Source organism: Ambystoma mexicanum, chromosome 7q (assembly GCF_040938575.1).
Source record: "Ambystoma mexicanum isolate Mex_15411 chromosome 7q, UKY_AmexF1_1, whole genome shotgun sequence".
NCBI lineage: Eukaryota > Metazoa > Chordata > Amphibia > Caudata > Ambystomatidae > Ambystoma > Ambystoma mexicanum.
In genome coordinates this window covers 405,855,872-405,883,258 of record NC_090941.1, presented here as the reverse complement: position 1 = coordinate 405,883,258, position 27,387 = coordinate 405,855,872, and the positions used below count along the sequence as shown (strand labels likewise).

At 47.0% G+C, this 27,387-nt stretch overlaps 1 protein-coding gene across 4 annotated transcripts in view; it reads left to right on the top strand.

The window, feature by feature from the left end:
* Positions 1 to 27,387, top strand: part of TDRD3 (tudor domain containing 3) — a 1,496,528-nt gene that overhangs the window by 1,129,872 nt on the left and 339,269 nt on the right. For all 4 annotated transcript variants that reach the window (XM_069639413.1, XM_069639412.1, XM_069639414.1 and 1 more), the window contains exon 12: positions 21,502 to 21,627. In XM_069639413.1, the coding sequence (XP_069495514.1) occupies positions 21,502 to 21,627 (126 nt within the window). The remainder of the gene's footprint in view (positions 1 to 21,501; positions 21,628 to 27,387) is intronic.

The following is a 27,387-nucleotide window of genomic DNA, read 5'->3' as shown; positions in this document are numbered from 1 at the left end:
ACAAAACCCTGCCGCCCACCAACGCGGATTTCGCACAAGCACTATCCCTGACGAAACTGCTCCGGGAAACCGAATCCGCCGATGCCTGGAGGCTACTCAACGGGACATCAAGGGATTATAACCATTACTCTTGCGCCCACAAAGGCTTCTCGAGAATTGATCTCATACTGGTCTCCGTGGTGTTATACCCTTGCCTAAGTAAAGCATAAACACACACATGCATATTGTCCGATCACGCCCCAGTCTCCGCAAACCTCGTCATCTCTGGCCAAAAGCACCCGATCCAGAGACATTGGAATCTGAACGATTCCCTGCTGCTGGATGCGTGCATCAGATCAGAAGTCGGCGAAACAATATCTAACTACTTCAAGGAAAACTCAACCGATGTCTCCCCCATCAATATGGTTTGGGACGCTATGAAAGCGGTGGTCAGAGGATCTCTCATCAGTGCAGGGGCGGAGCAGAAACGGACCGCTAATATCGCTGCAGCCAAACTGTAGGAGAAGGTAAAGCATTTAGAAACCGAGCTGAAATCTTGCAGCTCCAGGAAAATGGAAAGAGCCCTGAGGAAAGCCAAAACAGCGCTAGAAATGCACCGCTCCGATCGAACTGCTAGAGCCTTAGCCTTCAACAGGCAATTCTACTACATCAAAGGAAATAAGGCAAACAAGATACTAGCGCAAAAACTGAAAAAGATCCTCAGTAGAAACAATACCCTCAAACTTGCAGGAGCAGAGGGTAAAGTATACTTTTCTGAAGTGGATAAAATCAGTGAACTGGTGAGGTATCATAAATCTGTAATGTCAGGGGAACCTACCAATTTAGACAGCTTGCCAGATTATTTGAGCTCTGTTCGCCCTCGCAATATGCCCCAACTAGATTCATTGGAATCCCCTATCTCCAGGGAAGAAATCTTAGAGGCCATCAAAGCCCTCAAACCCACCCCACCGGGCCCAGATGGCCTGACCGCTAATTTCTATAAAAAATTCGCCAGCTTACTTGCACCGCAGATGTCAGCTCTATTTAACTCTTTCCTGTCCTCGAATTCGGTCACTGGGTCAATGGCTGAATCGCTCACAGTTCTGCTGCATAAAGCAGGAAAAGACCCCGAATTGGCTACCTCCTATCGCCCGATCTCACTGCTGAACAACGATGGGAAAATGTTTGCCAAGGTCCTGGCCAGCAGATTGGGGACGGTTCTACCGAACCTGATAGATCGCGATCAAACAGGTTTCATCCCAGGGAGGGGGAGCAACGATAACATAAGGCGTACAATAAACATCATCGAAAGTGCCCACAAATTGGGGGTGGGAATGGCAATCCTGTCTTTAGATGCACATAAAGCTTTTGATTTGTTGGCTAGGAGGTACATCCGAGCTGTGCTAAAGCACTTTGGCTTCAGCCCAAATTTTGCCACATGGGTTATGGCCAATTATCAAAACCCCATCACACAATTACGGGTCAATGGCACCAGATCTGAAGCAATACGTATATCTAGGGGCACTAGGCAGGGCTGCCCCCTGTCGCCTTTAATGTTTGCCCTCTCCATGGACCCCTTTGCAGCGAGAATTAGGCGGAATATGAGGATCAAGGGGATCACTGTGGGAGGCCACGAATAAAAAATCGCATTATACGCGGACAACGTGCTAATAACAGCGTCAAACCTGCTGTCGTCCCTTGAGGCCCTATGGGAAGAAATCAAAGAATTCGGTGTCCTATCCGGGTTTAGGGTAAACCTGGACAAATCCTGCGCCCTAGCAATTAACCTTACCAAATCGGAAAGAGACAGTCTCAAACCTCTTATGCCGATCCCATGGTTGAAGGGAGCATTTGAATACCTAGGGGTTCATATCACCAGTGACCCATCACGCTTGTATTCTAGCAATTTTCGGCAGCTATTCAGGGAACTTCGTAACAACCTAAAGCAATGGAAGACCAAAGAAATCTCCTGGTTTGGGCGGATTACGGCCCTAAAAATGATTTTTTTTTAAAAAAAATTTATTTATAGACTTTTAGTTTTATAAAGAAAAACAAACTTTTTTGTCAAATTCATTTGCAATCCCCAGCCCACGTCATTGCATTAATGCGTTTTTCCATTCGAGTTAAGCAAGCGGTGGGCATAATGGTTCCTCTGAGATAGTATCCTTATTCTGGTGAGCCAGTGGTTTACAGTAGATTATGTCAGTACCATGTCCATAAAGTTAATCACGTTGCAGGTTAGCTGTACGTTTCTTCCCGTTATCAAATATGACCACCACTCTTCCATATTGCCGTTTTTAGGGGCATAACGTTCAAGATGGAGGGTTCGCTGTTCGATGATCTGTGTGCAATCGATTATAAGATGTTTAATAGATTCAAGTTCCTGCTTGCAAAAGCGACAATTAGCATCGGTAGTCATGGGATCTTTTATTCTTCTCTTGTATAACTTGGTGTTGGACAAATTAAGGCAAAGCTTTAGAAATTGGTTCCGATGATAGTGAGACGGAAACTTAAACAGGTATTTCGGTAGGGTACCTCTTTCCTGTTCGCACATACCAAAGTCTAGGCCTGTGGATAGTGCTGCTCGCCTTTCCGCGTTTTTAATCCACTTGGATTGCATGAATTTTATTTTTGCCAGTTTTGGCGACCGTAGAACCAGAGGCATTTTTATATTTGCTTCTTCCAGGATGTCTAATAGGTTTTCTTCCCAGCTTTTTAGCATGGATGCAGATGTATCATTTTTTTTGTTGGCCAAGATTGTGTAGGCAGTTGTTACCGGCACCATTCTGATTTTCCTCAACAGTAGTATGGATTTCCATAGTACTGTAGAGTGCAGGGAATCAAGACCCAATTCGTGCCTCACAGCCACCATTGAAACGCATTGTGGTAGTTGGAGGACTTTACGCCAAAAGCAACCCTCAACTTGGGCCCATAGGCTTGCCCTGATGTTCCACCCTGTTTCGCTCCCAAAACATATTGCTGGGATCACTTTCTGGAGGGAGAAAGTCATTACTGGTTGGAGGGAGAATTTCCCGTAGTTTAAATGCAATTTGCGTCCTTGTAAAGCAAACATTCTCATATGCAAGATGATTTCGTTTGTCCAACTCCATTCTCTGATTGATACATTGAATGAAACACCCAGATAACGGATGGCTTCTGTTCTTGATAGTGTTTCCTTGTCAATGTACCAGTTGAACCTCGCTTTTCTTGAGTTGTTTTTTGATCCAAAAACCATCACTTGCGATTTGTTTAAATTTATCATTAAATGATTTACTGTTAGGTAGGCTTGCAGTGCTACTAGTGATCGTTGTAGGCCTATTTCGGTGCTATCAAGCAACACTATGTCATCCGCGTAGATTATATGTGTTACATGCGTGCCGTTGATTTTCGGAGGAAAGCACCTTGTTAGTAAAAAGGCTTCGTGTAAATCTGAGATGAAGAGTTTGAACAGTAAGGCTGCAAGCGGGCAGCCCTGCTTCACACCTTGTGTAGTTTTTATTTCATCAGTTAGTTCTCCTTCTGCATTAAGACGTACGCGGATGCTGGTTTTGGTGTGTAATGCCATCAGTGGGGCTAGTAGTTCATTAGGACATCCCCACTTTTTTTAGTTTTTGCCACAGCAAGTTCCGGTTTATGCAGTCAAAGGCTTGCTTTAGATCAATTAACGCTAGAAACAACCTTTTTTTTTGTTTTATTGCGTTTAGTTTAGCCAGGTTTAGCAATACCAGATTGAGTTCCACGCCGACTCCTTTGGTGAACCCAGTTTGTCTCTCGTCGTAAATCTTGTTCAGTTTTGCCCATCTTTCAATTTTTTCTTGGAGGAATGTGGCAGAAATCTTCCCCATAGTGTCAAGCAGCGCTATGGGGCGATAATTTGCAGGATCATCTTTGTTTCCTCTTTTGAACACTGGAACGATTATTGCTTTCGTCCATGAATAAGGAATTTTAGATGTTCGGGCAATCTGGTCGAGTAGCACCTTGATGAAATTTGCCCAACTTGCTTTATTTGTTTTTAACATGATGTTGGATACTCCATCAGGGCCAGCGGCGCGTGATGACTTTAACTTCTGAATTACGTGTAAAATGTTCTCAAGTGATTCTCTTACATCCCAGATACAGTCTTCTATTTTTAAATTTGAGGTTTTGTCATCACCAGTGTTATTGAAGACTGCGCCATAGTGAAGTGTCCAGGAGGTTGCGTTCACACCATTTGCTAGATAATTGGGTTGAGTCAAGCAACCATTATTTATTATTTTCCATATGTTGGAACTGTCTTTTTGAATTAAGAGACGCAACATTAGTTCCGCTTGTTCCTGTTTTCGAATGATTTTAAAGGATTTCAGCCAATTCCGATAATTTTGACGCCTGGTGGCTAGATGTTGTGGTAAGTTAAATCCTCCGATAGATTTTAGTTTTTTTAAGTCACTAGCAAGTAGTTTTTTCACTTCGCATAGTTCTGGACTAAATGGATGGGTGTGGTCTCTGATCGTTTTCTTGTTTGTGTTTCTGTGCTGATCCAGGAAAGGAGTATATTCTGTGTGTAGATTTGTAGAACATGCCTCCATGAAGGCCAAAGTTATGATGTCAATTTGCTTGTTGGTTATTCTTAGGCGATTTTGGGAAGAGTTGATGTCCAATTGCGTAGGGTAACATTGCTGCGTTGTTATAGGGCCCATATACCAAGATAAGATAAGTGGGTTGTGATCACTATAGGACGCTTTTCTTACTTGTAGGTCAGAAATCAAGGCATGCAGGTTATCGGATACCCATATGTAGTCTAAGGTTTTAGATAGATCATCACGTTGCCACGTTGCAGCAGCTGGAATATCTCCTTTTGTACAACCATTTAGCAGCACACAGTTACGACCTGATATTTCGTATGTCCATTTCATACTACGATCAGACCCTTCAGATGGAATCACTTGTGTGACGTCCGGATTGGACTGATTGGATTTTTTGAACCAAGAAAAGTTTAGATCACCGCAGATTAATATGAATGGCGCAACAAATGATGCATAGCAGCTGTCTATTTGGGTGGTTACTGACCGCAGATAGTCATCATCAGTAATCATTGCGGGATTCCAGTAGGTGTTTACTAACAGCAGATGTTGTTTTCCTTCCATTCCGTGTAGGGTATGGGACGACGCTTGAAGGGTAATTGCTTGAACAAATAAATTCAGATTCTGGATGCCGATTACTTCCCATCCTGACGAGTTTTTTATCATGGCAAGAAGGCCGGAAAAAGGCCGTCCCAGTTTGTTTTTGCCAGCTTCATTTAGATATGTTGTATAGCCGTTACAGGAGGGCGTCTTTCTAAGCCATGTTTCCTGAAAACAGATAAACAAGCTTCTGATGTCATGAGCTCTTCCTTCGAGAAATAGATGGGCAAATCCTCTGGTATTCCATGATGTTAATAATTGGGTCACATGCCTAGACCCTGCGTCATCCTATGCGTTGTTTCTTCGTCTATGTGCTTCGGGGACCTGTGTCATTTGTTGTTTAAGTTGGTTTCTCAGGTCATCCCTTTTTGTAGCAGATGTCTTTTGATATTGACCATTTCCGTTTGTCGATTTGGTAAGGACTGGAGGATCTGTTGCTGTGGTTAAATTAAAACCATAGAACAGTAGGTCTTCTTTCGCGTCAAGAATTGGGCGCGCTACTGTTTTGGAACGCATATGCAAGATTACCCAATCTGATCTGGATTCTTTTTTATATACAACGATATTGATATCATCGGATCGGATGTTCCTCAAGGCAGGTATGCTGTGCAACAGTCTCATCACGTTTGCTCTGTTGAGATTTATTTCGTTTTTTTTCCTCAAGTATATTTTCGAGCTCCAGTTTGTCCAGACTTCCTATAGATTGGGTCTGTAGATCAATTCTGCTTTGTGTGCCAGGTTGATTTAGATTTTTAGTTTGGGCCTTTGTGTGTTTCGGATTTAGTTTCAGTAATGATTTTTCAGGTGATCTCTGGGATCGGCTCTTTGTTTCTGTCTTGTTCATACCGAACGTGTCCCGCTGTTTTTCAACTTCTTTTGGCCATAGCCCAACGGGGCCTAAAGGGTAGCGATCCGAATGTGCGTCTCTTTCTTCTCTAGTAGATGGTATTAAACTGACCCGTTCTCTTTCCGACGATTCGCGCGCCTTAGAGACATCGTCAGTTTCTTGCTCATCATCGACAGAGTAGGTTGATAGATCACAAAGTTCAATTGCCCCTTCTATGGATTGGTCAGCCGATGGACTGATGTCATCTCTTCTGCGTTTGGTGGGTGGTTCCTTGTTATCTGTGAGGCGAACTGCTCCCGGCATGGCAGTTTCTTGTGCGTCAGATTTTTTCGGCGCGACAGTGGTTTTTTGTACCACTGGCCGCGGCGGTGTGTTCAGGTTTCTTATGAACTTTTTTGCCTCGTTAGTTCGTGGACGTTTTGGAGCCAGACCTCTCTTTACAGTTTTCAAGGCATTAGATTGATTTGCCTTCGATTTGTCTGATAATTTTGCGGTTTGTATTGTTTTCGCTGTGCCTGAGAAAGTGTCAAAGGAGATTTTCTTCTCTATTAATACTACTTGGTTCGCCGGTGTGATCTGTGATGTAGGGAGCACTTCAATTTGCTCTGCTCCAACTGTCACATCTGATGCCTCTTTTCTTGTGGTGGGCCTTCGTTGGACCTCAGTCGAGGTAGAGGAGCCAGCTGTATTGTTTACTTTGATGGTAGATTCAACGACAGATGCATTGCTTTCTCGAGTGAGATGGTTTTCTCATTCTTGTTTGCAGTTTTTACACCGCTGATCTCAGTATCTGTGAGATTTTTCTCAAGGTCGATTGATTGCATCCGTAGGTGATCATAGCTCCCTTGTTGCTTAGGCTTCAGCCCATGGTCAGAGTGACACTGACTACCGGCTACAGGCTCTCTTGTTAAATTGATGAGTGGTTGTACAGTGACATTATGTCTAAGCCACTTGGTGCACTCTACTAGGGCTTCAGCGAGATCTAATTTTTCATGTGCCTCCCGTCGTGTGATTTCGTTTAGACGAGAGTGCCATTGATGGGTTGACGCAGCTTCAAGGTCCAAACAATTGCTTAGGTATTCATTACCCTTTTCCAAAGCCAACAGTTTGTTGTTTAACACTGCCAAAATAGAATTTTGGTCGCAAACAGATTCATTTAGGGTCTCATATAATTTCATAAATGGCATTAATGCTATTGAGGTGGCCGCTATTCTGAATTCCGGCCGCGATGGAAATGTTTCCTTTGCAATTCGTGTAGTTTTCAGGACCTTTAATTTCATTTGATTCCAATGGCCCATTTTCTGTCGAGTTATTTGCAGTGTGATCAGCATTGTGTTCATCATGTTTTTTGTTCTCCGTTTTATTCTGTCGGTTGTTTTGTTGGTGGACATCAGGTGCATCCAGGTTCAGAGGACCTACTATGGAACCAGGGTGTAATAGAGATGGTGTTTTTTGAAAGGTATATTTTGCTTCTTTGCGAAGAGTGCTTGCCTTGCAACCAGGTGTTTGCACATTGACATTGTTAGATGAGAAGCTTTCGTTTAAGTGCTCACGCATTAAATTAAAGTCTGATTTGAGTCGGGCAGTTAGCCGTGCTTCACGCGCGGCAATGTCAAAAGACATGGATGTGTTCACATTAGGTATCAGCTGTGATTTTGACTTGGGCATTTTATTTTCGGACCTTGCCCAGGCAACTGATGATGCATTGTTTTCTACGTCGTTAGGTGCACGTCCAACTACCTTGTTTGCAATGCATGTTGTTACATGCGTTGTGAGCGCGTTGTTGTGCCTGCTTTCCCCTCCCCTCCCACTTCCTGGTCCTCCTCTCCCTCCCGCCTCCCTGCCCGCCCACCCCCCCCTCTGATTGGCTGTCCGGCTGCCTTCCTTCTGGGCTACTCGACGCCCGCTCCCCCTGCTCGCTTCTTTGTTGAGCTGAGCGTGGGTGAGCGGTCGCCGGTAGCCCTGCTGAAAGCATAGGCCTAGGAAGCCCTGCCTGGCCCTAGCGGGCCTCCGTGAGTAGCAAGTGTTTATTTTTTCCTTGGATGCCTTTTGCATCCGCGCTCTGAGCGCGTTGTTGTGCCTGCTCTCCCCTCCCCTCCCACTTCCTGGTCCTCCTCTCCCTCCCGCCTCCCTGCCCGCCCACACCCCCCCTCCCCTTCCTCTTCCTATAACCATTCCCTCCTGGGCAGCCCTCTGCCCGGCAGCCCCCTGCGGCTAAGGGCCCCTAGGCCAAGGGCGACTCCTACAGTTGCGGCTCCCTGTGTGTCTGCAGGTGTCCGCAGGGGACGCCAGGCGCCAGCATCACTTTCTATCTCCACCTTCTCCCGGCCCACCCCACCTACACTGGGCCACTACATTCGCACTGGTGTCTTCACCTCACTGTGTCCAACAGTTGTGGTAAACTAGGGTTTTTTCTCCCCTCGCAGGATTCTCAAACTTAGGTGGGCTCTCCACTGTGTACCTAATACACATTACTGCTGTTGTTTCTGAATTGTGCTAAACTAGGGTTTTCTCCCCTCGCAGGATTCTCAAACTTAGGTGGGCTCTCCACTGTGTACCTAATACACATTACTGCTGTTGTTTCTGAATTGTGCTAAACTAGGGTTTTTCTCCCCTTGCAGCATTCTCAAACTTCGGTTGGCTCTCCACTGTGTACCTAATACACATTACTGCTGTTGTTTCTGAATTGTGCTAAACTAGGGTTTTCTCCCCTCGCAGGATTCTCAAACTTAGGTGGGCTCTCCACTGTGTACCTAATACACATTACTGCTGTTGTTTCTGAATTGTGCTAAACTAGGGTTTTTTCTCCCCTCGCAGGATTCTCAAACTTATGTGGGCTCTCCACTGTGTACCTAATACACATTACTGTTGTTGTTCTGAACTGTGGTAAACCTGTGCCTGCCTCTCTATTCCTGTCTGCGGGCTCTCGCATCGTCTGTCTTCCCCCCCTCCACTCCCTCCTACTCCATGGTGCTCTCTATCTCGCCTATCTTCTCTAACTGCTTCTCCATCGACTATCCTGCTCTCCTCACTAAATCTGGTAGGAAAAAGTTTAAAAAGGACATCCTGGTCTCCAACCCAGGCCTCCCTATCGCTGACACCTATACCAGTGCCTGCTCCAAGGAAACTCTTACTGACATCCTCTTCTTTGTGCCTTCGCCTGACCTATGGACCCTTCATATGGTCTCTGTGCTCTCTCCTTTCTCCTCTTCTCCCATTAATGGTGGCACCCGTTGGGATGTCCTCCTGGCCCCCTTCTGCTCCTCTAAGGCCATCATTAATGTCTATGCAAATGAGACCGTCTTGGTCCAAGGTCCTCAGGCCAACCTTCACCTCTTTGATAGACGCTTCCCTCGCCTCATCAACTTCCTTTCCTCTCCCGCTGTCCCCCCTCCTCTGTCCTCGGCTACCTTGCCTCTACCCTCCCTCCCTGCCCCCTCTAGTGCTCCTTCTTCACCTCCTTCTTCTACACCTCCGCAGGGCGTACCTCTGATCTGTACCCCCCCCCCCCCCCGGAAGTCCTTCAAGGCTGGCAACCTTCTCCACATTGCCACTCTTAACTCTCGCTCTGCCATCAAGCATTCCTCTGATATCTGTCACCTTCTTGAGGAACTGGACCTTGACGTCCTCGGTCTCACTGAGACATGGTTCACAGCCAGCTCTGTCACCAGCTTTGACACACTCCTTCCTGACGGTTACAAGATCTTCTCCGTGCCCAGGCCCAACCGTGCAGGTGGGGGTGTTGCCCTTATCTTCCCTGAGTGGATTCCTGCCACTGTCACTCCTACGCAGACCTACTCCTCTTTTGAATGTCTTGTCTGCCGACTCTCTCTCTCTCCTAGCCATTCTCTTACTGTGGCTACTATCTATCGGCCACCTGGTCAAATTTCCTCCTTCCTCTCTGAGTGGGCTGACCTCTCCTCCTCACTCTTGTCCTCAACCACTCAACTCCTCTTTCTTGGAGACTTCAACATCCACCTTGACGCCTCCTGTCCCCCCACTGGACTCTTTCGTGACCTCTGCGACTCTCTCTCACTCTCTATTCTCCCGTCTGGGCCTACTCTTTCTGCAGGGCACACTCTTGATGCTCTGATTTCTTCTGACCTTCCCCTCTCTGTCCCTCTCTCCACTCCTCTCTCCTGGAGTGATCACTTTCTCCTATCCTCCCACCTCACCCTCCCTACCCCACAGGCAAAGCCACCCTCATCATTGCCACTCACCTTCTCGGTCATCCGACCCATGAAGCGCGTGTCAGTTGAGGCTTTCGCTGCCACCTTCTCGCCCCCCCCACCCCCTTCGGCTGACTCCCACCCTGACACAGCCCTCTCCATGCTCCACTCTGCTATATCTGATACTCTTGATATCCTTGCCCCTGTCATGAGAATCCGCCTGAAGCCCAAAGCCAAATGTAACTCCTGGTATGACTCGGATCTCGTCACCCTAAAACGCAAGTGCAGGGTGGCTGAGAGGAAATGGCGTGCTTCATGTTCATCCTCTGATAAACTGGCCTGCCGCCTGCTCCAAAGGCAATACCGTCTCTCCGTTCTCACCAAAAAGAGAGCCCTTATCCAAGCCCGCATCTCTGCGGCATCCAACAACTCGGCTGAACTCTTTAAAATCTGCAAGGAGTTTGCCAACCCTGCTGCAGTCTCTACCTCTCCTGTCCCCTCCCAGGCCCTCTGCACTGCACTGGCCTCTCACTTCATCTCAAAAACTCAGGACATCCTGTCCTCACTCTCCTCCTATCACCTCCCTCTCTTCCCGACTCTTCCTCTGGCCCTTCTGCAGCCACCCCTCCTCCCTCCTTCTCTGCCTTTCCACTTTTTTCTGCTGACGAGGTTTCCAGACAAGTCCGATCTATGAAAGTCTCGTCTAAACAGGTTCACCCCTGTTCCTCCAAAACTATCAAGGACCACATCGACTCCCTGGCTCCTGCCCTGGCTGACTTTTGCAACCACTCCTTCGCCTCTGGAATCTTCCCTTCCCCCCTCAAGCACTCCCTTGTGCACCCTCTTCTTAAGAAACCCTCCTCCGACCCCTCCTGCCCGGCTAACTATCGCCCAATCTCCATCACTCCCTTCCTAGGCAAGCTCCTGGAGAAACTGGCCATCTCCCAGCTTAACCTCCATGCCGAAACTGTTGGTAGTCTCCATGACCATCAATCTGGCTTCAGAGCGGCCAGAAGCACGGAAACTGCTCTCCTGAACATCCGTGAGGACCTGCTCTTGAACCTCGACTCCAACACTCCGTGTGTTCTCATTCTGCTCGATCTCTCTTCTGCCTTTGACACTGTCAACCATGCCATCCTGCTCAACCGTCTCCGTGATGACCTGGGTATCACTGGTCAGGCTCTGGCATGGCTGACCTCTTTCCTTTCAAATCGACCCTCCCAGGTCCAACTTGGGTCCTTCCTCTCTGACATCTTTTTCTCCACCTGTGGTGTTCCCCAGGGATCTAATCTCTCTCCCTGGCTGTTCAACCAGTATCTGGCACACCTTGCCCACCGCATCGCCGCTCTCTGCCCCTACTTTCAGTGCTATGCGGACGACACCCAGCTCATTTTCAGGCTACCCTCGGCCTCCTCCTTTCCTTCCCTCATCTCTGACTGTCTGTCTGCCATCCAGGAATGGTGTGCCGCCAATGACCTCTGCCTTAATGCTAGTAAGACTGAGATTCTACTCATCGGCACACCCACTCCCTCCTTCCCTGTAGCTCTCTGGCCATCCTCGCTTGGCCCTCCTCCTGCTCCTACCTGCAAGGCAAAAAACCTCGGGGTCATCTTCGACTCCACACTCTCCTTCTCCCCTCATATATCTGACGTCTCTAAGAAGTCACACTACCAGCTGCACCTCCTCAGAGGTATTTTTCCCTTCCTCTCCTTCCCCCAGAAGCTCACTGTCTCCCGAGCCCTGGTTCTCTTGAAGCTGGACTACTGTAACAGTCTCTATCTTAATCTGCCCACCTCCACTCTCCGCCCCCTGCAACTCATCCAGAACAGAACTGCGAGACTTGTCCTTGGCCTCAAGCCCAGGGATCGTATCTCTCCAGGACTGAAATCTCTACACTGGCTCCCAGTGGTTGCGAGGATTAAGTTCAAAACACTCTGCATTGTCCACAAGGCCTTCTGGGGCCTGGGGCCTAAATACCTTCAACTCGCTCTTCCTAAATATCTTCCTTCCCGAGCCCTTCGCTCATCCATCTCCAACTCCCTCAGGGTCAGCCGCTTCTCGAAGCAACGAGTCGGGGGTCGATCTCTCGCCGTGGCAGGGTCCTCCCTCTGGAACAGCCTTCCTGCCTCCCTGAAACTTGAGGAGAACCATCTCCGGTTCCGGAAGCACCTCAAAACCTTCCTCTTTGCTTCTGCTTTCTCTCTCCCTCTCCCCTGCGAAAGTCTCGACATGAATCTGCACCGAATCTGCAACTGGGCCACTCTCACCGACCTCGGTCCTGGTCCCAGCCACTCTCCTCTTGCACTGCCTCCCTGGCAACCCCTGCACTGAGGGACTGTTCTCTGTATCCCTACAGCCCCCCTTTTTCCCAGCACTTGTCTGCACTTACCTTGCACTTGCCACCAGCTGGCCCTATTTATTTACTTATTCTACTTACTTGTACTGCACTTCCCCCTTCCCCTTGCGCTTTTCTCCTTCCCCCTTCCCCTGCACTTGCGCGGTCTGAATGTCACCTGGCCTAGTAGGATCGTTGTCTGTCTTCCCCTTGTTTCCCCCCCCTGCCTCGTCGCGCCTTGAAACACTTGTGTTTAGGCGCGTTACAAATGCCATATCATATCATATCATTATCATATCATGCACTTGGGAAGCTCCTTTTTGAATATGAAGCCTCGTGTCAGATGGTTTGGCCGTTTTTTGAGAATCCCATATACTGGTGTGGCCTTGCAGCGTCTCAGTATTTTTTGACATGGCTTCAGACTGCATGAAGCTATTCTGTTTTTCGGGAGATTTTAGGCTTCCGACTGATGGAGACCGCAGTGCCAATAAATCTGCATCGGTAATGTCAAATGAGAAGGTCTCAGAGGCGTCTAGATATGCTGTTGGAGGATGTTCTGGCAGATCGATTTGCACGATTTCAGGGAGAACAGGCAAACGCGCTGTAAATTCGATCCCGCTATTTAATGAGTGCTCAGTTTGAGCTTCTAGAGTTTTTTGACCATTTGGGTCGGACGCCGGGTTCTTTACATGCTGCACGTTGGAATTTGCAGTTTGGCGATGGGCCGCTTCAGATTTAGTGCGATGCAAGCGAAGTGATTTTTATTATTCGCCTCAAGGTAGGCCGCTGCAGGAGGGATGTCGGCTGCATCAGCCCCTCCCGCTCCCACTCCTGCCTCTACCGCGCCTACAGCCTCTACCACGGCAAGCCTGGCTAACCCGGGGTGCGCGGCTGCCGTTGAAGGTGGCAATACAACAGTCGATGACAGTGTCTGTCTGATTGGAGATGCAGTTTGTAACATGCTAGGAGAACCATCGGCCCCGTACAGTGTCTCTGAATGTGTTTCCATTGAGCAGTCAAGGGCGCACAGATCTACTTTTTGGGGCAACACGTTAGATGTAAGGCGAAGTTCGTTTGGCTTACCTCGCTCCATTTTAGAGTTTTGCTTCCGCAGCCGGTTTCGCGTGTGTACCCCCACACCTGAGGTCTCCTCGCCTGGGGGCAGTTCCATCTGACCGAGCTCCAGACGCCACCCGCCGATCAGCCTCGAACGCTCAACCGCTCTAAGGCGCACTGAGGCGGACTGGGCAGACTGGACTCACTGCCGGACTCCGCTCCGCGCGGTGAGGCAGTATTTATAATAAACACTGAAAAGGGACTCCAGATGCCGGGATCAGTCGCTGCAGCTCCTCTTGGAAAGTTCAACCAAAGCAACCAGAGTTCTGGGCAGACTGGACTCACTGCCGGACTCCGCGCCGCGCTCCGCGCGGTGAGGCAGTATTTATAATAAACACTGAAAAGGGACTCCAGACGCCGGGATCAGTCGCTGCAGCTCCTCTTGGAAAGTTCAACCAAAGCAACCAGAGTTCTGGGCAGACTGGACTCACTGCCGGACTCCGCGCCGCGCTCTGCGCGGTGAGGCAGTATTTATAATAAACACTGAAAAGGGACTCCAGACGCCGGGATCAGTCGCTGCAGCTCCTCTTGGAAAGTTCAACCAAAGCAACCAGAGTTCTGGGCAGACTGGACTCACTGCCGGACTCCGCGCCGCGCTCCGCGCGGTGAGGCAGTATTTATAATAAACACTGAAAAGGGACTCCAGACGCCGGGATCAGTCGCTGCAGCTCCTCTTGGAAAGTTCAACCAAAGCAACCAGAGTTCTGGGCAGACTGGACTCACTGCCGGACTCCGCGCCGCGCTCCGCGCGGTGAGGCAGTATTTATAATAAACACTGAAAAGGGACTCCAGACGCCGGGATCAGTCGCTGCAGCTCCTCTTGGAAAGTTCAACCAAAGCAACCAGAGTTCTGGGCAGACTGGACTCACTGCCGGACTCCGCGCCGTGAATTTAATCCCCAGTTGGCTGTACTACTGTACTGCATTGCCGATCCACTTTCCGGGCCCCGCCGTAGTAGCTCTGCAAAAGAAAATGATGGAATTTGTCTGGGGGGGGAAAGGCCCCGAATCAGAAGAAGAATTATGATGCGGGGGAAAGCGCAGGGTGGGCTGGGGGTGCCTGATGTTGCCAGATATTCCCTAGCGGCGCAGCTCTCATACGCATACTCCTGGATGCAAGAAGCAGATCCCCCTCGGTGGGTCCAATTGGAAGAGGCCTGGTGCCCGGTCACCACATCAGAGCTCCCACACATACCAAATATAAAACCACAAGCTAAGACCGGGCCCCTCTCCGCCACACTCACAATTGTTCGCAGCTGGAAAGCTGCTGCTCGGAAATGGGGTGTACGAAGTTCGTTGGGTCCTCTATCCCCCATCTGGAACAACCCAGACTTCTCCCCAGGTAATCCCCCGCGTGGCTTCCAGCCCTGGAAGGAGTGAGGCTTACTAAAAACAAGCGACTTCCTAGAAGACGGTGCACCCATATCTTTCGAGAGATGCAAAATAAAATTCAGGGTAGGGGAGCAGGAAAGATTTCATTATGCTCAAATTCGGCATTGGCTGTCCCATAGGGTAGTCAGGGAAAAATGCTCCAGGGAAAAATGCTCCAGAGAACTAACCGCATTGGAAATCTCTCTATCGACTCCAACTAAAAAAGGGAGAACATCAGCTCTAGAGAGGTCAGATCCTTACAGAAAAGAAAGGTACATGTTAGAATGGGAGAAGGACCTGGGGTGGCAAATAGAGGTGGAGGAATGGCTGAAAATCTGGTCTAGACTGTACAAGAGCTCACAGTACATTACGAACAGGGAAGGGGGTTACAAACTCTGTTATAGGTATTACGTTACCCCAGCTCAGCTAAATAAGGCTAACCCGAATATCCCGTCGACCTGCTGGCACGGTTGCCCCGCTCCCGGCTCCCTACTCCATATGGTATGGACCTGTCCTAAAGCAGAGGCATACTGGAAAGCGGTAATAAATCACATCAAGAAAATCACAGGTCTCTCCATTCCCTGGGACCTTGGGATAATCCTGCTGGGGGAAACCGAAGGTGGGGCGTTCTCAATTGCGGGCTACATCCCTCGCCTATGTACGCATCTACTTCTGGCGGCAAAAATCGCAATGGCCCGATTGTGGAAGAATGAAGAGGGTCCTTCGGTAGCATTATGGTGGTCCAAATGTTGGGACATAGCCGTCGCCGAAAAAGTGACGGCAATTCGAACAGGCTCCCTGAACAGAGCCCTAAATATTTGGGACCCCTTTATGGATTATGCAGCCAAGTTTCCATCGCTCACCAGGAGGCCTCCGCCAACCAGATGGCTCCAAGGGAGCCCGCTTTATTAACCCAGAGACTCGGGCAGGACTGCCCCAGATCACGGGTACACTTGCGGCCCCTGCGGACAGCGGGGCCAGAGCCAACTATGGACAGGACATTAACTACTGCATCTCTCGCTACCTGGCTTGATCTGCTCTGTTGCGTTGTTGTGATTCTTGTCTATTGCAATGTTGTCGATACTGTGTCTCAAATGTAAAACCCAATAAAATGTCATTAAAAAAAAATGGGTAAAAAGCCAAACAGTTTGCAATTGGTGCTGGGGGGCCCAGGGGGCAGGCATGACATTTTTTACTGGACATCTATGATAGATGTCCAGTAAAAGGATACCATCCCTGTCCCCTGGGGCCACTGGGCCTAACGCAATCAACATGATTGTGTGTATGCAAGATGCTGGAGTGCCAAGGGGGAACGGGTGGTATTTTTGACTGGACATCTATGAGAGATATCCAGTAAAAAGAATACCATCACTGTCCCCTGGGCTCCACAGCGCCTCAGAAGGAGAGCTGATTTTGGCAGGTGGGTAGGGGGTTTGTGCAACAAAGGCATTTTTAAAATTACTTTGTTGTACAACCCTCCTTCCTCCCTCTACCCCCCACTCACCAAAATCAGCTCAAGGGACCAAAACAAACACATACACACACACATTCAAACAGAAATCGCTCTATCATTCACACGAGCACCCATCACCATACACTCACTCATAACACAAGCATGAAAGCATCCATACACATATTTAAATAACGAATAAATAAACGTAAACATACCATCTGCAGGGCCGGCCTGGGGTGCTGAAACACCCTGCTCCAGGCTGCTCTGTACGTATGTGTGAGGCGCAGGAGCTCCCTCTCTCACATACAGACATGCAGTGCCCCAGCCAGCATTTCCAATGATCTATGCAAGGCTGGCGAAGAAAAACGCCCCCAGCTTTGCATGGCTCAGTGTTAGGAAAGATTTCATAATTGTATGCAATTTTCCCTCTATGTGGCAACCCCCAAACTTTTTGCTGTTGTTTTACACCCTGATCTAGACTTTGCCAGAGAAGCGCAGCCTTCCGCCGCACTCCTCTGGGCTTTCGCTCAATTCTTATGGGGAAACTGACATGCCCTTAAAACAGTCAGTACTGGGAGACTTTGTTTCCCTTAGTCCTTAAATCATGTTGCAGCTTTTGAGCAACATGAAACAAGAGTGCACCGTAACTTACGTTACCGCGCTCTTGGGTCTCTAGTCATTCCAAAGGCCCTAGAAACTCTCGCTGGACTTATGAAATGTGCAAGTGTGTCACGGACGGGACTGGTGGCAGCTATCGTTTCTCTTGTGTTTTGAACCCTTTTTCGCCATGTTATCCGCGTTTACCGCGTTTGGCACAAATGAGTGGCCTGGCTCCAAAATGGCCATGCCGCGAGGTTCTTTGTCCTGTCCGCTGACCGTCTTGACCCTTCACCTTCCCCCAGGTCGAGCCGACCCGGGGCAGTCCTTATTTGGTCATGCACTTTCCCGCGAAACACAACGCTTTCGCAGGCTTCTGCATGCCTTGTGTGTGCCTCCAGGATGTGGGCTGGGATGTCTGTTCCCAATACACATCCTGGGTGCCAGAGAGTCTGGAGTGTCCTGAATACCTGGGACCACCGTGGTCCGTGATAGGTGCACGTATGGTGTGAGTGTTTGTGAGCAGATCTCCCATTGGGCCCACTCCGTTTTGGCGCGAAGGGAACTTTGGATTAGAGGAGGCTGAAAACACCACTAACATGTGGATCTCCTGAGTTCACACCGAACAAGGGATAAGGAGCCAAGTATCCTGCAACAATAAGCTGAGTCGAGGAACCGCTGGTGACCCGCTGAAGGTTTGGCACCCTGAGCCACTGTCGTCCTGCGAGAACCCTCTGCATCTGATCGTCCTAGAAGGTCTGCAAAGGCGCTTCGACCCATTGGAATAGTGGGATCAACTATTCCCGGCACCTTCATCAAACCCTGCAAGTAAGCCTCTTCGGAAGTGTCCCTGGGCCAACCAGTGGGCTGACCAGCTTACGCAGGGCGCTTTGCTCTGTCACCACCACTGTTTCAGGGAAGCCCTCAAAACTTGGTCTACTGCTTGCTCTACGTCCACGGCACCCTCACACCGAATTCGTACACTTGGCATTCCCAGGTCTGAAGTGAGATGAGTGCGCCCGGACCAGAGTAAATGTGGTTGCCGTATTGCCCTGCTATGGTAACAACCTGTGCACGTCTGCTGCATTTGGGACACCCTCTACCCTGCATCCTGCTACGCAGAATCTACACGGTGTCGAGACGTCCTGATCATCGCAGCTGAACCTGCCAGCAACGTGAACTGAACTGGAGAGGTCTGGGTCTGCCTGCGTCAGGGACCGGTGAGTAGTCCATACCCCCACTGGTGGCCCCTCGCGCAGGAGCCCATTTCTTTTCTACCGCTGTTGCGAAATAGCGACTCTATCCCGCACTCTCACCCTGCTTCTGCCCACAAGTGGAGGCCTTGCTTGAGTAGTGGGGACTTGGTCTGCATCGCTTCATTCACCTTCCTGAACTGCCTGATATCCTCCAAAAGGCCCTTTTTTGTCCATTGGCACCAGCGCGTGCAGGTACTTTTGAGCATAAGGCTCCTCTCTTCGTAGAGCTTGGACTTCCTCCTAGTTAGGTGTATTTTGGATGTCGAACTGGGTCTAATGATTACTTGCACTGCCTGTTTTCCTCCCCATCTAGGTGGTCTACATATTACGTGCTCCTAACTCCTTAGACCCCTCGGTCTTGTATATATATTGTATTGATTGTGATGTGTTGGTTTACTTTAGTATTATTGTGATTCTTTGCCATGGTCGTTGTTACAAAGGCCTTGTAATTAATGTGTCTATATGTTTAATATAACACCTGTCTGGAGTAATTTGTAAGTGTCCTTGCTTTGTGTGATCATTGAGGTCTTTCCATCACCCTCACCTCTCTTGAGACTTAGTCTTGACCGCTGCCATCGCTACCCTGATTGGTCTGGCTTGTCCAGAGGTTACCCTGTTCCAAGAAACTAGGCTGGCCTTCTAAACCTCTGCCCCTCCAGTTCAGAAATCCATCTTAACACTCAGTGAGCATGTGCGGCTGGCGAACTCCACTGAACTGTCAACTGAACTGTCAAAGGGAAACACTGTTTCCCTTTCACAGTTCAGCCAGCCCAGGAGCACTCCCTCAGCTGGAAAAAGCAGCTGAGGGAGTGTTCAATGTTTCACTGGGCTGGCTCCTCCATAACGGGTGATGGGGCCACTGGGTGGACGCCCCCTCGCCATTATGGATGAGCCGCCAGGCTCGGACTGGTCGATAGGGCAACAGAGCAATGCCGGTACCAAAAATGCAAAATGTGGCCTGTCAAAATGGGCCACTTTTTTGGCCAATGTGGGCCAGTTTGATGAGTTACTTCACTATGCAGCTAGTAATTTGGACCATTGTTGCTGAATAAATATTCTTTAAATATCACAATTTGCTTACATTTTAACAAAAAACACACCCTTGGGTACTATTTAGTCTGTCACTAAAGGAATTAATATCCATTGCAACTGCGGGCTACTTTTTCATTGGTGCCTGAGACAGTTTCATGCTCCAGCCCGACCATGTGAGACGCCCCTGGCCATTTCCTCCAATCTAAAAAAAAAAAAGAATTTCTTTTTTTTAACTTTTCATGCAGGGCTCTCGCGCTCCCCGGGGATGCTGGGGCGCGCCCCACAGTTTGAAGACCGCTGCTCTAGGGTCTTTGCGATGTCTCATAGATGTTCCAAGGGTCCCATTTAGACCTCTTTTGAGACTCTTTCACTGGCACTTGGCATGAATCGCAATTGGGTTTGCCATTGCCCCGGCTGAAGTTTCTCGGAAATGACCGTTTTGAGGTGCCATGTGACTTTTCGCTTATTCCTAAGTGATATGTTTTTTGGTCACTCTCTGTCCTCTGTCTGGGAGCCACGGCACTTGGTTCAATCCAGCGGGATATTCCTCTGGTCTTCCGGAGATTCTCCTTTGGCATCGGCAGGTCTTCCCCCTTCTAATGGGTGAGTCTTTCCTTCAGACTGGTCATTCCCTCTGTCTGATTTAGACACATCTCAAGTTTACCCGCTTCTGCAACACTAGACTGAGGATCTGGGTTGGCCAACTCTGTAGCGTACATGGTTCCTTGAGCCCTAGCAACCTTCTGATTGGGGATGTTGCCTTTTCAGATGTTTGATCGGTGCCCATTTTAGTGGTTCCCTCTGAGTCTATCAACTAGTATAAATAGCTATCTGAAGGCTCAATTGCACACTAAATCTAAACACGCAATTGAGCAATCAGTCTACAGACAGGGGCATTGTTCTTAATGGGAGACTGCTTAATATATCCTCATGTAAGGATTGTTACGAGGAAGACTGACAAGGGTGTAATGGCCTCATTACTTACTAGTAATCTTCATTACAATGAGTCCTAGACTTCCTCGTCACGGTCCTACATTTCGCCCACTTCATCCCCACCACGTATGGTACTAGTATCAGCTCAGTATTGACACTGAACCATGATGGCAACTGTGGTGATTCTTATAGGTGACATAACTGGTAAAAAATCAGACCTAGTAGAGTGACTAGAGCAAAGCAGGTATCTCTTCTATGCTGGTTTGGAAAAGGCATTTTGGAGAGTTTGTCTCAGGAGCCAAAACTCCCACATTAAAGCAAGGACTGTGACGATGAAGAGTTAGGGTGCTGCGTAATCAAGATTACCCACAAGCAATCATACCATTATTTCCCCTGTATTTTTTAACTGACTGTTTAATTCTGTGAAACAATTTAGTTAGTAGATGCAGTGCTCGATGTTCTGTCTTTTAAAGCATTCCTTTTATATGAGAAAGTCGGCGGCATCGGTCAATTGCTGTCTGTTTCACCTAAACTTCTATGTACCGGCTTCAAAGTTGTGTCCTGGCCTCCTTAATCTTTTGGGTTCCAGACGTACACTCAGTGGTCAGTTCTGGGACGACTTTGAGTATCATGCTCTAGTTCCTTTTCTATCGCTCCCAGTGTATTTGGTAAGGGTGGCTATATGGTTATTATTCTATTGCAATATTTTTCTTTATATATGCCTTTGTTTTAGTGGCTGAATAGTTAGGTCACTTTGATAGTTACATTTTAGTCTGTTTCAAGTTCACCACCTGACCAGGCTAGCATTAGAGGCACATTAAGGTAAAGATGCTTCAATAACCCTTTAATTTTCAAACTGCTGACAGGTCGTGAGGTTCTGTAGTCTCAACAAATTTTGCGTCACTACTGATGCACTTTGTGAGCTGAAAGATTGTCAGTTAAGCTACACCTGTTGCAACTCAGTTTTGGTATTGTCACTTCCTCGTGTGTTTATCCCAGAATGAAATACCTGTGACAAGTACACTTGGATTTCATAAGAGATTTGTATTTGTTTTATTTATGCATTCAATATCAAAAATATGAAATCATCTTAGCCCCTGCTGCTACGATTGTTGTCAGAAAACCAAGTAAAGAAACAGAACAGTAATAAAAGCATATGCTATTTCAGCAATTTTCAAAGATGTAACATGAATTCAACACTAGATAGCATTAGTTTTACAATTAAATAAATCAATAACTTTTAATTTCTCTGAAGTTTTACAAGGCTGAAATCGAAGCCCTTCATTCTTCAGGGACGACTGCAGTTGTGAAGTTCAGCGACTACGGAAACTACGAAGAGGTACTTCTTAGCAACATCAAGCCTATTCAAGCAGAAGCCTGGGTACGTGATCACAAATTGTCTTCAAAATAAAATGACCTACACTGTAATTCTAACTGTCAAGGGCATATTTTCAGTTAGATGATGCGTGTCAAAATAAGAGGAAATCAAATGTACTCTTAAGAATAAAGTCTATTTGAATTCTGTTTTAGCAGAACATAACACGAACAATGTTATTTGAATGGTTATTTTTTTTTGTACGGTTTTTGACCTTAAAGTTCATATTTACATGTTATTTTTTACACCTTGTCTCAACGAAATGTTATTGCATTGTTTGCATCCATATAAACGTCGCAGAGATTAAATGTAAAACCTACTATTCATCAAATTTATACACATTTCAGAAGTGTGGAACTTGTACATGTCTAAATTCTTGCATGTTTACTATGTTTTATTTAAGTTAAACATTGTGCAATATCGGTATGAAGTTTAATAAAACAAATCTGATATTACAAACTGCACAGAGACAAATTAGTTTCTTTTATTTTTTTTTAATTAGCAAATATTTGATCCTTTTAATGTTGATTTGTCATATGTTTATTTGGACTTCATAGGTAAGGTTTGAACGAACAGTTGCTCAAACACAGTTTACTACATTTTTAAACCCATTGTCAACATTGCTAATGTTGTAAAGCATGTCTTTATTTGATACAATTAAGTGATAGTTAACTTAAGGAATACATTATTTTGTGATTGAGTCATTGCATGCCAAGTTTCACAGGCAGAAGTACATTAATCTGGAAAGAATACTTGGTAGGGGTGTAGTTGGTCCAGCCATTTTTCCATATAGCTCCAAGGTCCATTTTTGTTATTTAGCTTGAACAAATCACTTAAACACTGTTCCATAGTACTTGGACTGATAGTAAAAATTACATTCGTTTATTGTTGAAATTAGAAAGTTAGATGTCTCTAAATGTGTGCCATTGTCCACGAAGTTTATTTTCTGCTCAACGTTTTAAAGTTATCTACTTTAGGTGTTCTTTCGCTGTAGTTCTCGTGAATTGTTTGGAAACAGTGCTTTGGCATTGCCATGTTTGTTTAGGCTTTTGGGGAAAAGATGGGGGTTGAAGAAGGTTAAGAGATGTGAATGAGGAGAGATGAAAAACAAACTAAAATTGTTGGCAAGTGTTTTTTCCATGACATGTATCCACATAAAGAGACAGTTCATTTCACTTATCATGTAGTGCAATTTGTATTGGTTTATTTAGCTGTAATACACAGTGAAAGCAAATCGTACTAAGTGACTAACTTTTTTAGCTATGAAAAAAACTTTGCATAAATTCAAATGCCTGCATTGGGTCACATGATACAACTTTGAATTTTAGATTTCAGAAAATGAGTGGCAATGAAAAATTATAATTATAACTGGTTATTTATAATGCGCTTAATACCCAGAGGTTTCTAAGCTCGGAAAGCATGTTAAAGTTGATTTCAATTACTTTGCTTGTACTTGGGAGGTGCTGTATCTAACCCTGCTGTATCCACCTTGAGCATAGAGTACTGTTGTAGTACAACATCACAAACTATATGTAAATACAACATAAATCATAAGGATTAATTAACATTTAATGCATACAAGACCCTTTTTGGAAGTTTTGGGGTTAAATGCTTGGTATGCTTCCCTTTTGAATGTTTTTTATTGATAATTGTATGACATTTAAAATAATGTAAAGCTTGTTGAAGAACATTACATTACATTACATTTAACAATAGTTAAAATAATGGGAATGTTAATACTTAATAGCGGTGCAGAAGTTCTTTACAAGATAAGATTCCAATCCAACGTCTAGACGAATTGTGACATGAATTATTTTTAACTATCATGCAATGCTACATGGCTGTTAAAATAAAATGTGGTACACAGTCAGTCACCTGTTCCTCTAATTTGAAATTGTACATGTCATTGTAAATTGCATCTGTAAACTAGATACGGGTACATTCTTACGTGAAAGGGTGGAGGTTGGAGGAGGTGATGTGGCAGTTTTATGTATTTGAATATGTGTAGTGTCTGTCCTGTATGCTTATGGCAGTGTCTAAATATTTTATTCTTTAGAGTTTAAAGTTCATGGTTGAATGCAATTGGGAAATTGTGTAAGGCCTCATTAATTTCCTGACCAAATCCGTATTATATTGTTGGTGCAACAGGTACTTTTGGAATTTACATTTTATGTGGTGAGGAAGTTGTTCTGTTTGTGCATAAAACCATTCCAATGCTGGAATGCAATCCTAGTACGCATAGCTGTTCTATTTTCTGAAGATTCAAGTCATTGTAATATAAGCAGTGTTGGCGGAGGATTCATGAAAAGTGTATTTGTTATATTATTTTGTTTTTGGGTGTGTCTCGCGGTTCACGTAAATCCCTGCAGACTTCCATGCCATCTTTATGAGGGTGTTGGTATAACGGGAATCATGTCTTCTCTTTTTGACAAGCTAACTTCTGGAATGAGCCCAATGACCTTTACATTCATCTACATGTATGTTGTAATACTGTATGTAGCTGATTGTTATCGGGGATTGTAAAAAAATGCTACCCAAACAGGTGTCTAGGGTGTGATTGTAATTGTTTATTTATAGAGTGCTTATACACAGGTTAAGTGCTTCAAATCGCTTCAAGGTGGGGAGGGTACAGCGCAATAGAGAGTCATTCTTAGGCCTTGAGTCTTCCGAATGATCTTGCAAAAATGATTAGAAACTTGGCCTGATGGCCTTACGACAAGTGCAGGTGTAAAACAAAAAGGAAGGAGTGAAGGGGGAGGAGAGGGAGAAACATACAATCCTTAGGTGCTGTACACGGCCAACAACGTTTCAAAATAGTGTAAGTGCTTGATAGATGGTAAGGCGATAAGGGGGGGCGGAGAAAGGAGAGGGTCATACAGAAACAAAAAAATACCGTACTAAGCCTGGCGGACCAGGCCAAGTACATTCTAGGCAACGTAAGTGCCAGACATGGAGTTAAAGGAAGGGGGTGGGGGGGGGGGAACAAGTGCGCCCAGTCTAAGGCCCTGGGGTAAGTGCCGAGAGGTTACAGTTCTCATGGAATGAGTTCAAGAAGTGGTGAGTGGAGTGCAGAAGCCTGGGGGCAAGTGAGAGGACTGACCGGGGAGCCTGAGACCTGGATCGCTCACAAGGTGCAGCAGGCGACCAGTTAGCAAACAGAGCTGAGTTAGGGAGAGAGGGAGGAGGGCAGTAGGCAAGAAGAGAAAGGGAGTTAACAAGGGAGAGAGAAGGAGGAAGGTCTTGAGTAGTTTCCGGAATTTAAGGTGATCAGGCTCAAGATGGAGAGAGGCAGGGAGGCTGTTCCAGAGGGAAGCACCCGCAGAGGAAAGAGATCTGCCCCCAAATCTCAGTTTTGAGAATCTGCTCACCTGAAGAGAGTTGGAGGACGACGAGCGGAAGGCTCTAGAAGGAGAGTATTTAGGGAGAGAGAATTGTAGATAGTGCAGACCCCGGCTCCGGAAAGCCTTGTGGACTTTGGAGAGGGTCTTGAACTTGATCTTTGCAGCCATGGGGAGCCATTGGAGGGATTTCAGTGCCGGAGAGGTGCGGTCCCTGGGCTTGAGGCCAAGGATAAGTCTTGTGGTTCTCTTCTGGGTGAGTTGTAGAGGTCGGAGAGTGGAAGTAGGAAGATTGAGAAAGAGACTGTTGCAGTAGTCCAGTCTAGAAAGAACCAGGGCTCTGGAGACAGTAAGCCTCTGGGGGAAGGTGAGAAAAGGTCGAATGCCACTTAGCAGGCAAGGATCTTCCTGAGAAGGAGAGAGTGGAGTCGAAGATGACTCCTCGATTTTTTGACTTACTAGTGGGTGAGGGCGCAGAGCCAAGGGAGGCCGGCCATAGTGACAGTGGGAAAGCGGGAGCAGGGGGTCCCAATGAGCACAATCTGTCTTGCTGGCATTGAGGCAGAGATCGTTCGCAGCACACCAGGACTGAATTGCGGACAGACAGTCAGGGGGTATTCAGTCATTCTATCGAAAAAGTTTCCAATAAAACTTTTTCCATTGAAGGTTTTCCAAAGAAAATGTTTCCATCGAATGCATGTGTGTGGGGTAAAGGGTTAATTTGTTTGGGGTGGTGTTTTAAGGGTAAAAAACAGTGGGTTGGGGGATAAAACTTTCAATGCATTTTAATTTCGTTGGAAAGTTGTCGATGCAAAAACGTGTAATCCAGTCAGGGAAGAGCGAGGAGGAGGAGACCGGGGTAGACTGAAAGAGAGCTGTGTGTCATCCGCATAACACTGAAAGTTGGAGGTGAAGGCAGAGATCATGCGGGCCAGAGGGGCCATCTAGACATTGAAGAACCAGAGGGATAGGTTAGATCCCTGGGGACACCACAAGTAGAAAGAGTATTAACAGAGAGAAAAGACCACAGTTCCACCTGGGAAGGATGGACAGAGAAAAAGCAAGCAAGCCATGCCAGGGCCTGATCTTTTATCCCCAGGGTGTCATGGAGACGAGATATCAGGATGTTGTGGTTTACTGTCTCGAAAGCAGAGGAGAGGTCAAGAAGAATGAGGACAGAGAGAGAGTTAAAAATCAAGATTTGAGCGCAGGTTTTCAAGAGTGTTCAGAAGAGCAATTAACGTGCCTCTGGATGGATTCTCTGAAGCCAGACTGATGGTCATGGAGACAACCAACAGGTTCTGTGTGGAGGGTAAGCTGAGAGATAGCCACCTTCGAATGGAGTGTGTCCTCCCACGTATTCTTCATCTTTGATATTTGATATCCATATATTGTCAGAGGGCGCGGTGCGTCGATGCAGTCGACTCAATGTCCCTCGAGGGCCTCCATCTCAAGGATGATGTCATCGAAGGCATAAATAGCATGCGCAGCACCTGTTGGCTTCAATTCTGTTTTTCCGCGAATGCTATTGTTTCGAGAAATACGGCGCACTTCATTACTTCATATGCTAGTATGTCTTCTTCATCGACACTGACTACCCTTAAGACCAGGTTGAAGAAGTGTTGAGATTGTGATTTGAAAATCTCATTGACAGATACACACTGTATATGTCTATGGTGTCTCAGGGTTGAGCATAAAACCTCGGACTGCTCCAAGTAGCAGTCGATGACCAGAAAGACACAGAAGGAGTTTAAGGAGAAATTGGCATTAGGTCGAAACCCCAAATCATCTACCCCGACCAAAAAACCTTTGACCGACAAGTAGAGAGGCGACTCTCCTCGAAGGAAGAAAGTTAAGAGGTTGAGATCGAGGAGTGGCTCCCACCACTCCTCATGGTCGTCGAAGAAGTCCAAGAAGAGGCACCATAGGTTGCATTCTTCGACTTCGTCGTCAGACACTTCCCCTGAGATAGTATCTTGCCCCACAAAAATCCACTCTGGCCAAATGGGAAGCTTTTAGAGCAGAGATGCTAAATATATTTGAAAAGCAGAAACCCACGGCAAGCCATGCTCCTACCGTGCCTTCCAAAGAAGCCGGTAAGGAAAGAGCTCGACCTAAATCCTGCACGCCCTCAAGCCCGGATCCTCACCGAGAGCCGTCGAAGTCTCGATGCGATGACATATCATCGAAGGATCTGTCGAGCCATAAACAGAGGGCAAGGTCATTGACACCGGCTGCGCCTTCGCCAGCCAAGCCCTCAACGTCGCCTTTGACGCCGAAGGCACGGATTCCAGCTGCGCCATCATGGCCAGCTGCGCCATCGATGTTGAGTGCCCCATCAAAACCTATGGCACCTTTAAAAGAAGTTTTGACGGCTCCTCCAGCGTCAAATCCACTATTCATCAAACCCTTGATTCCTGAAAAAATG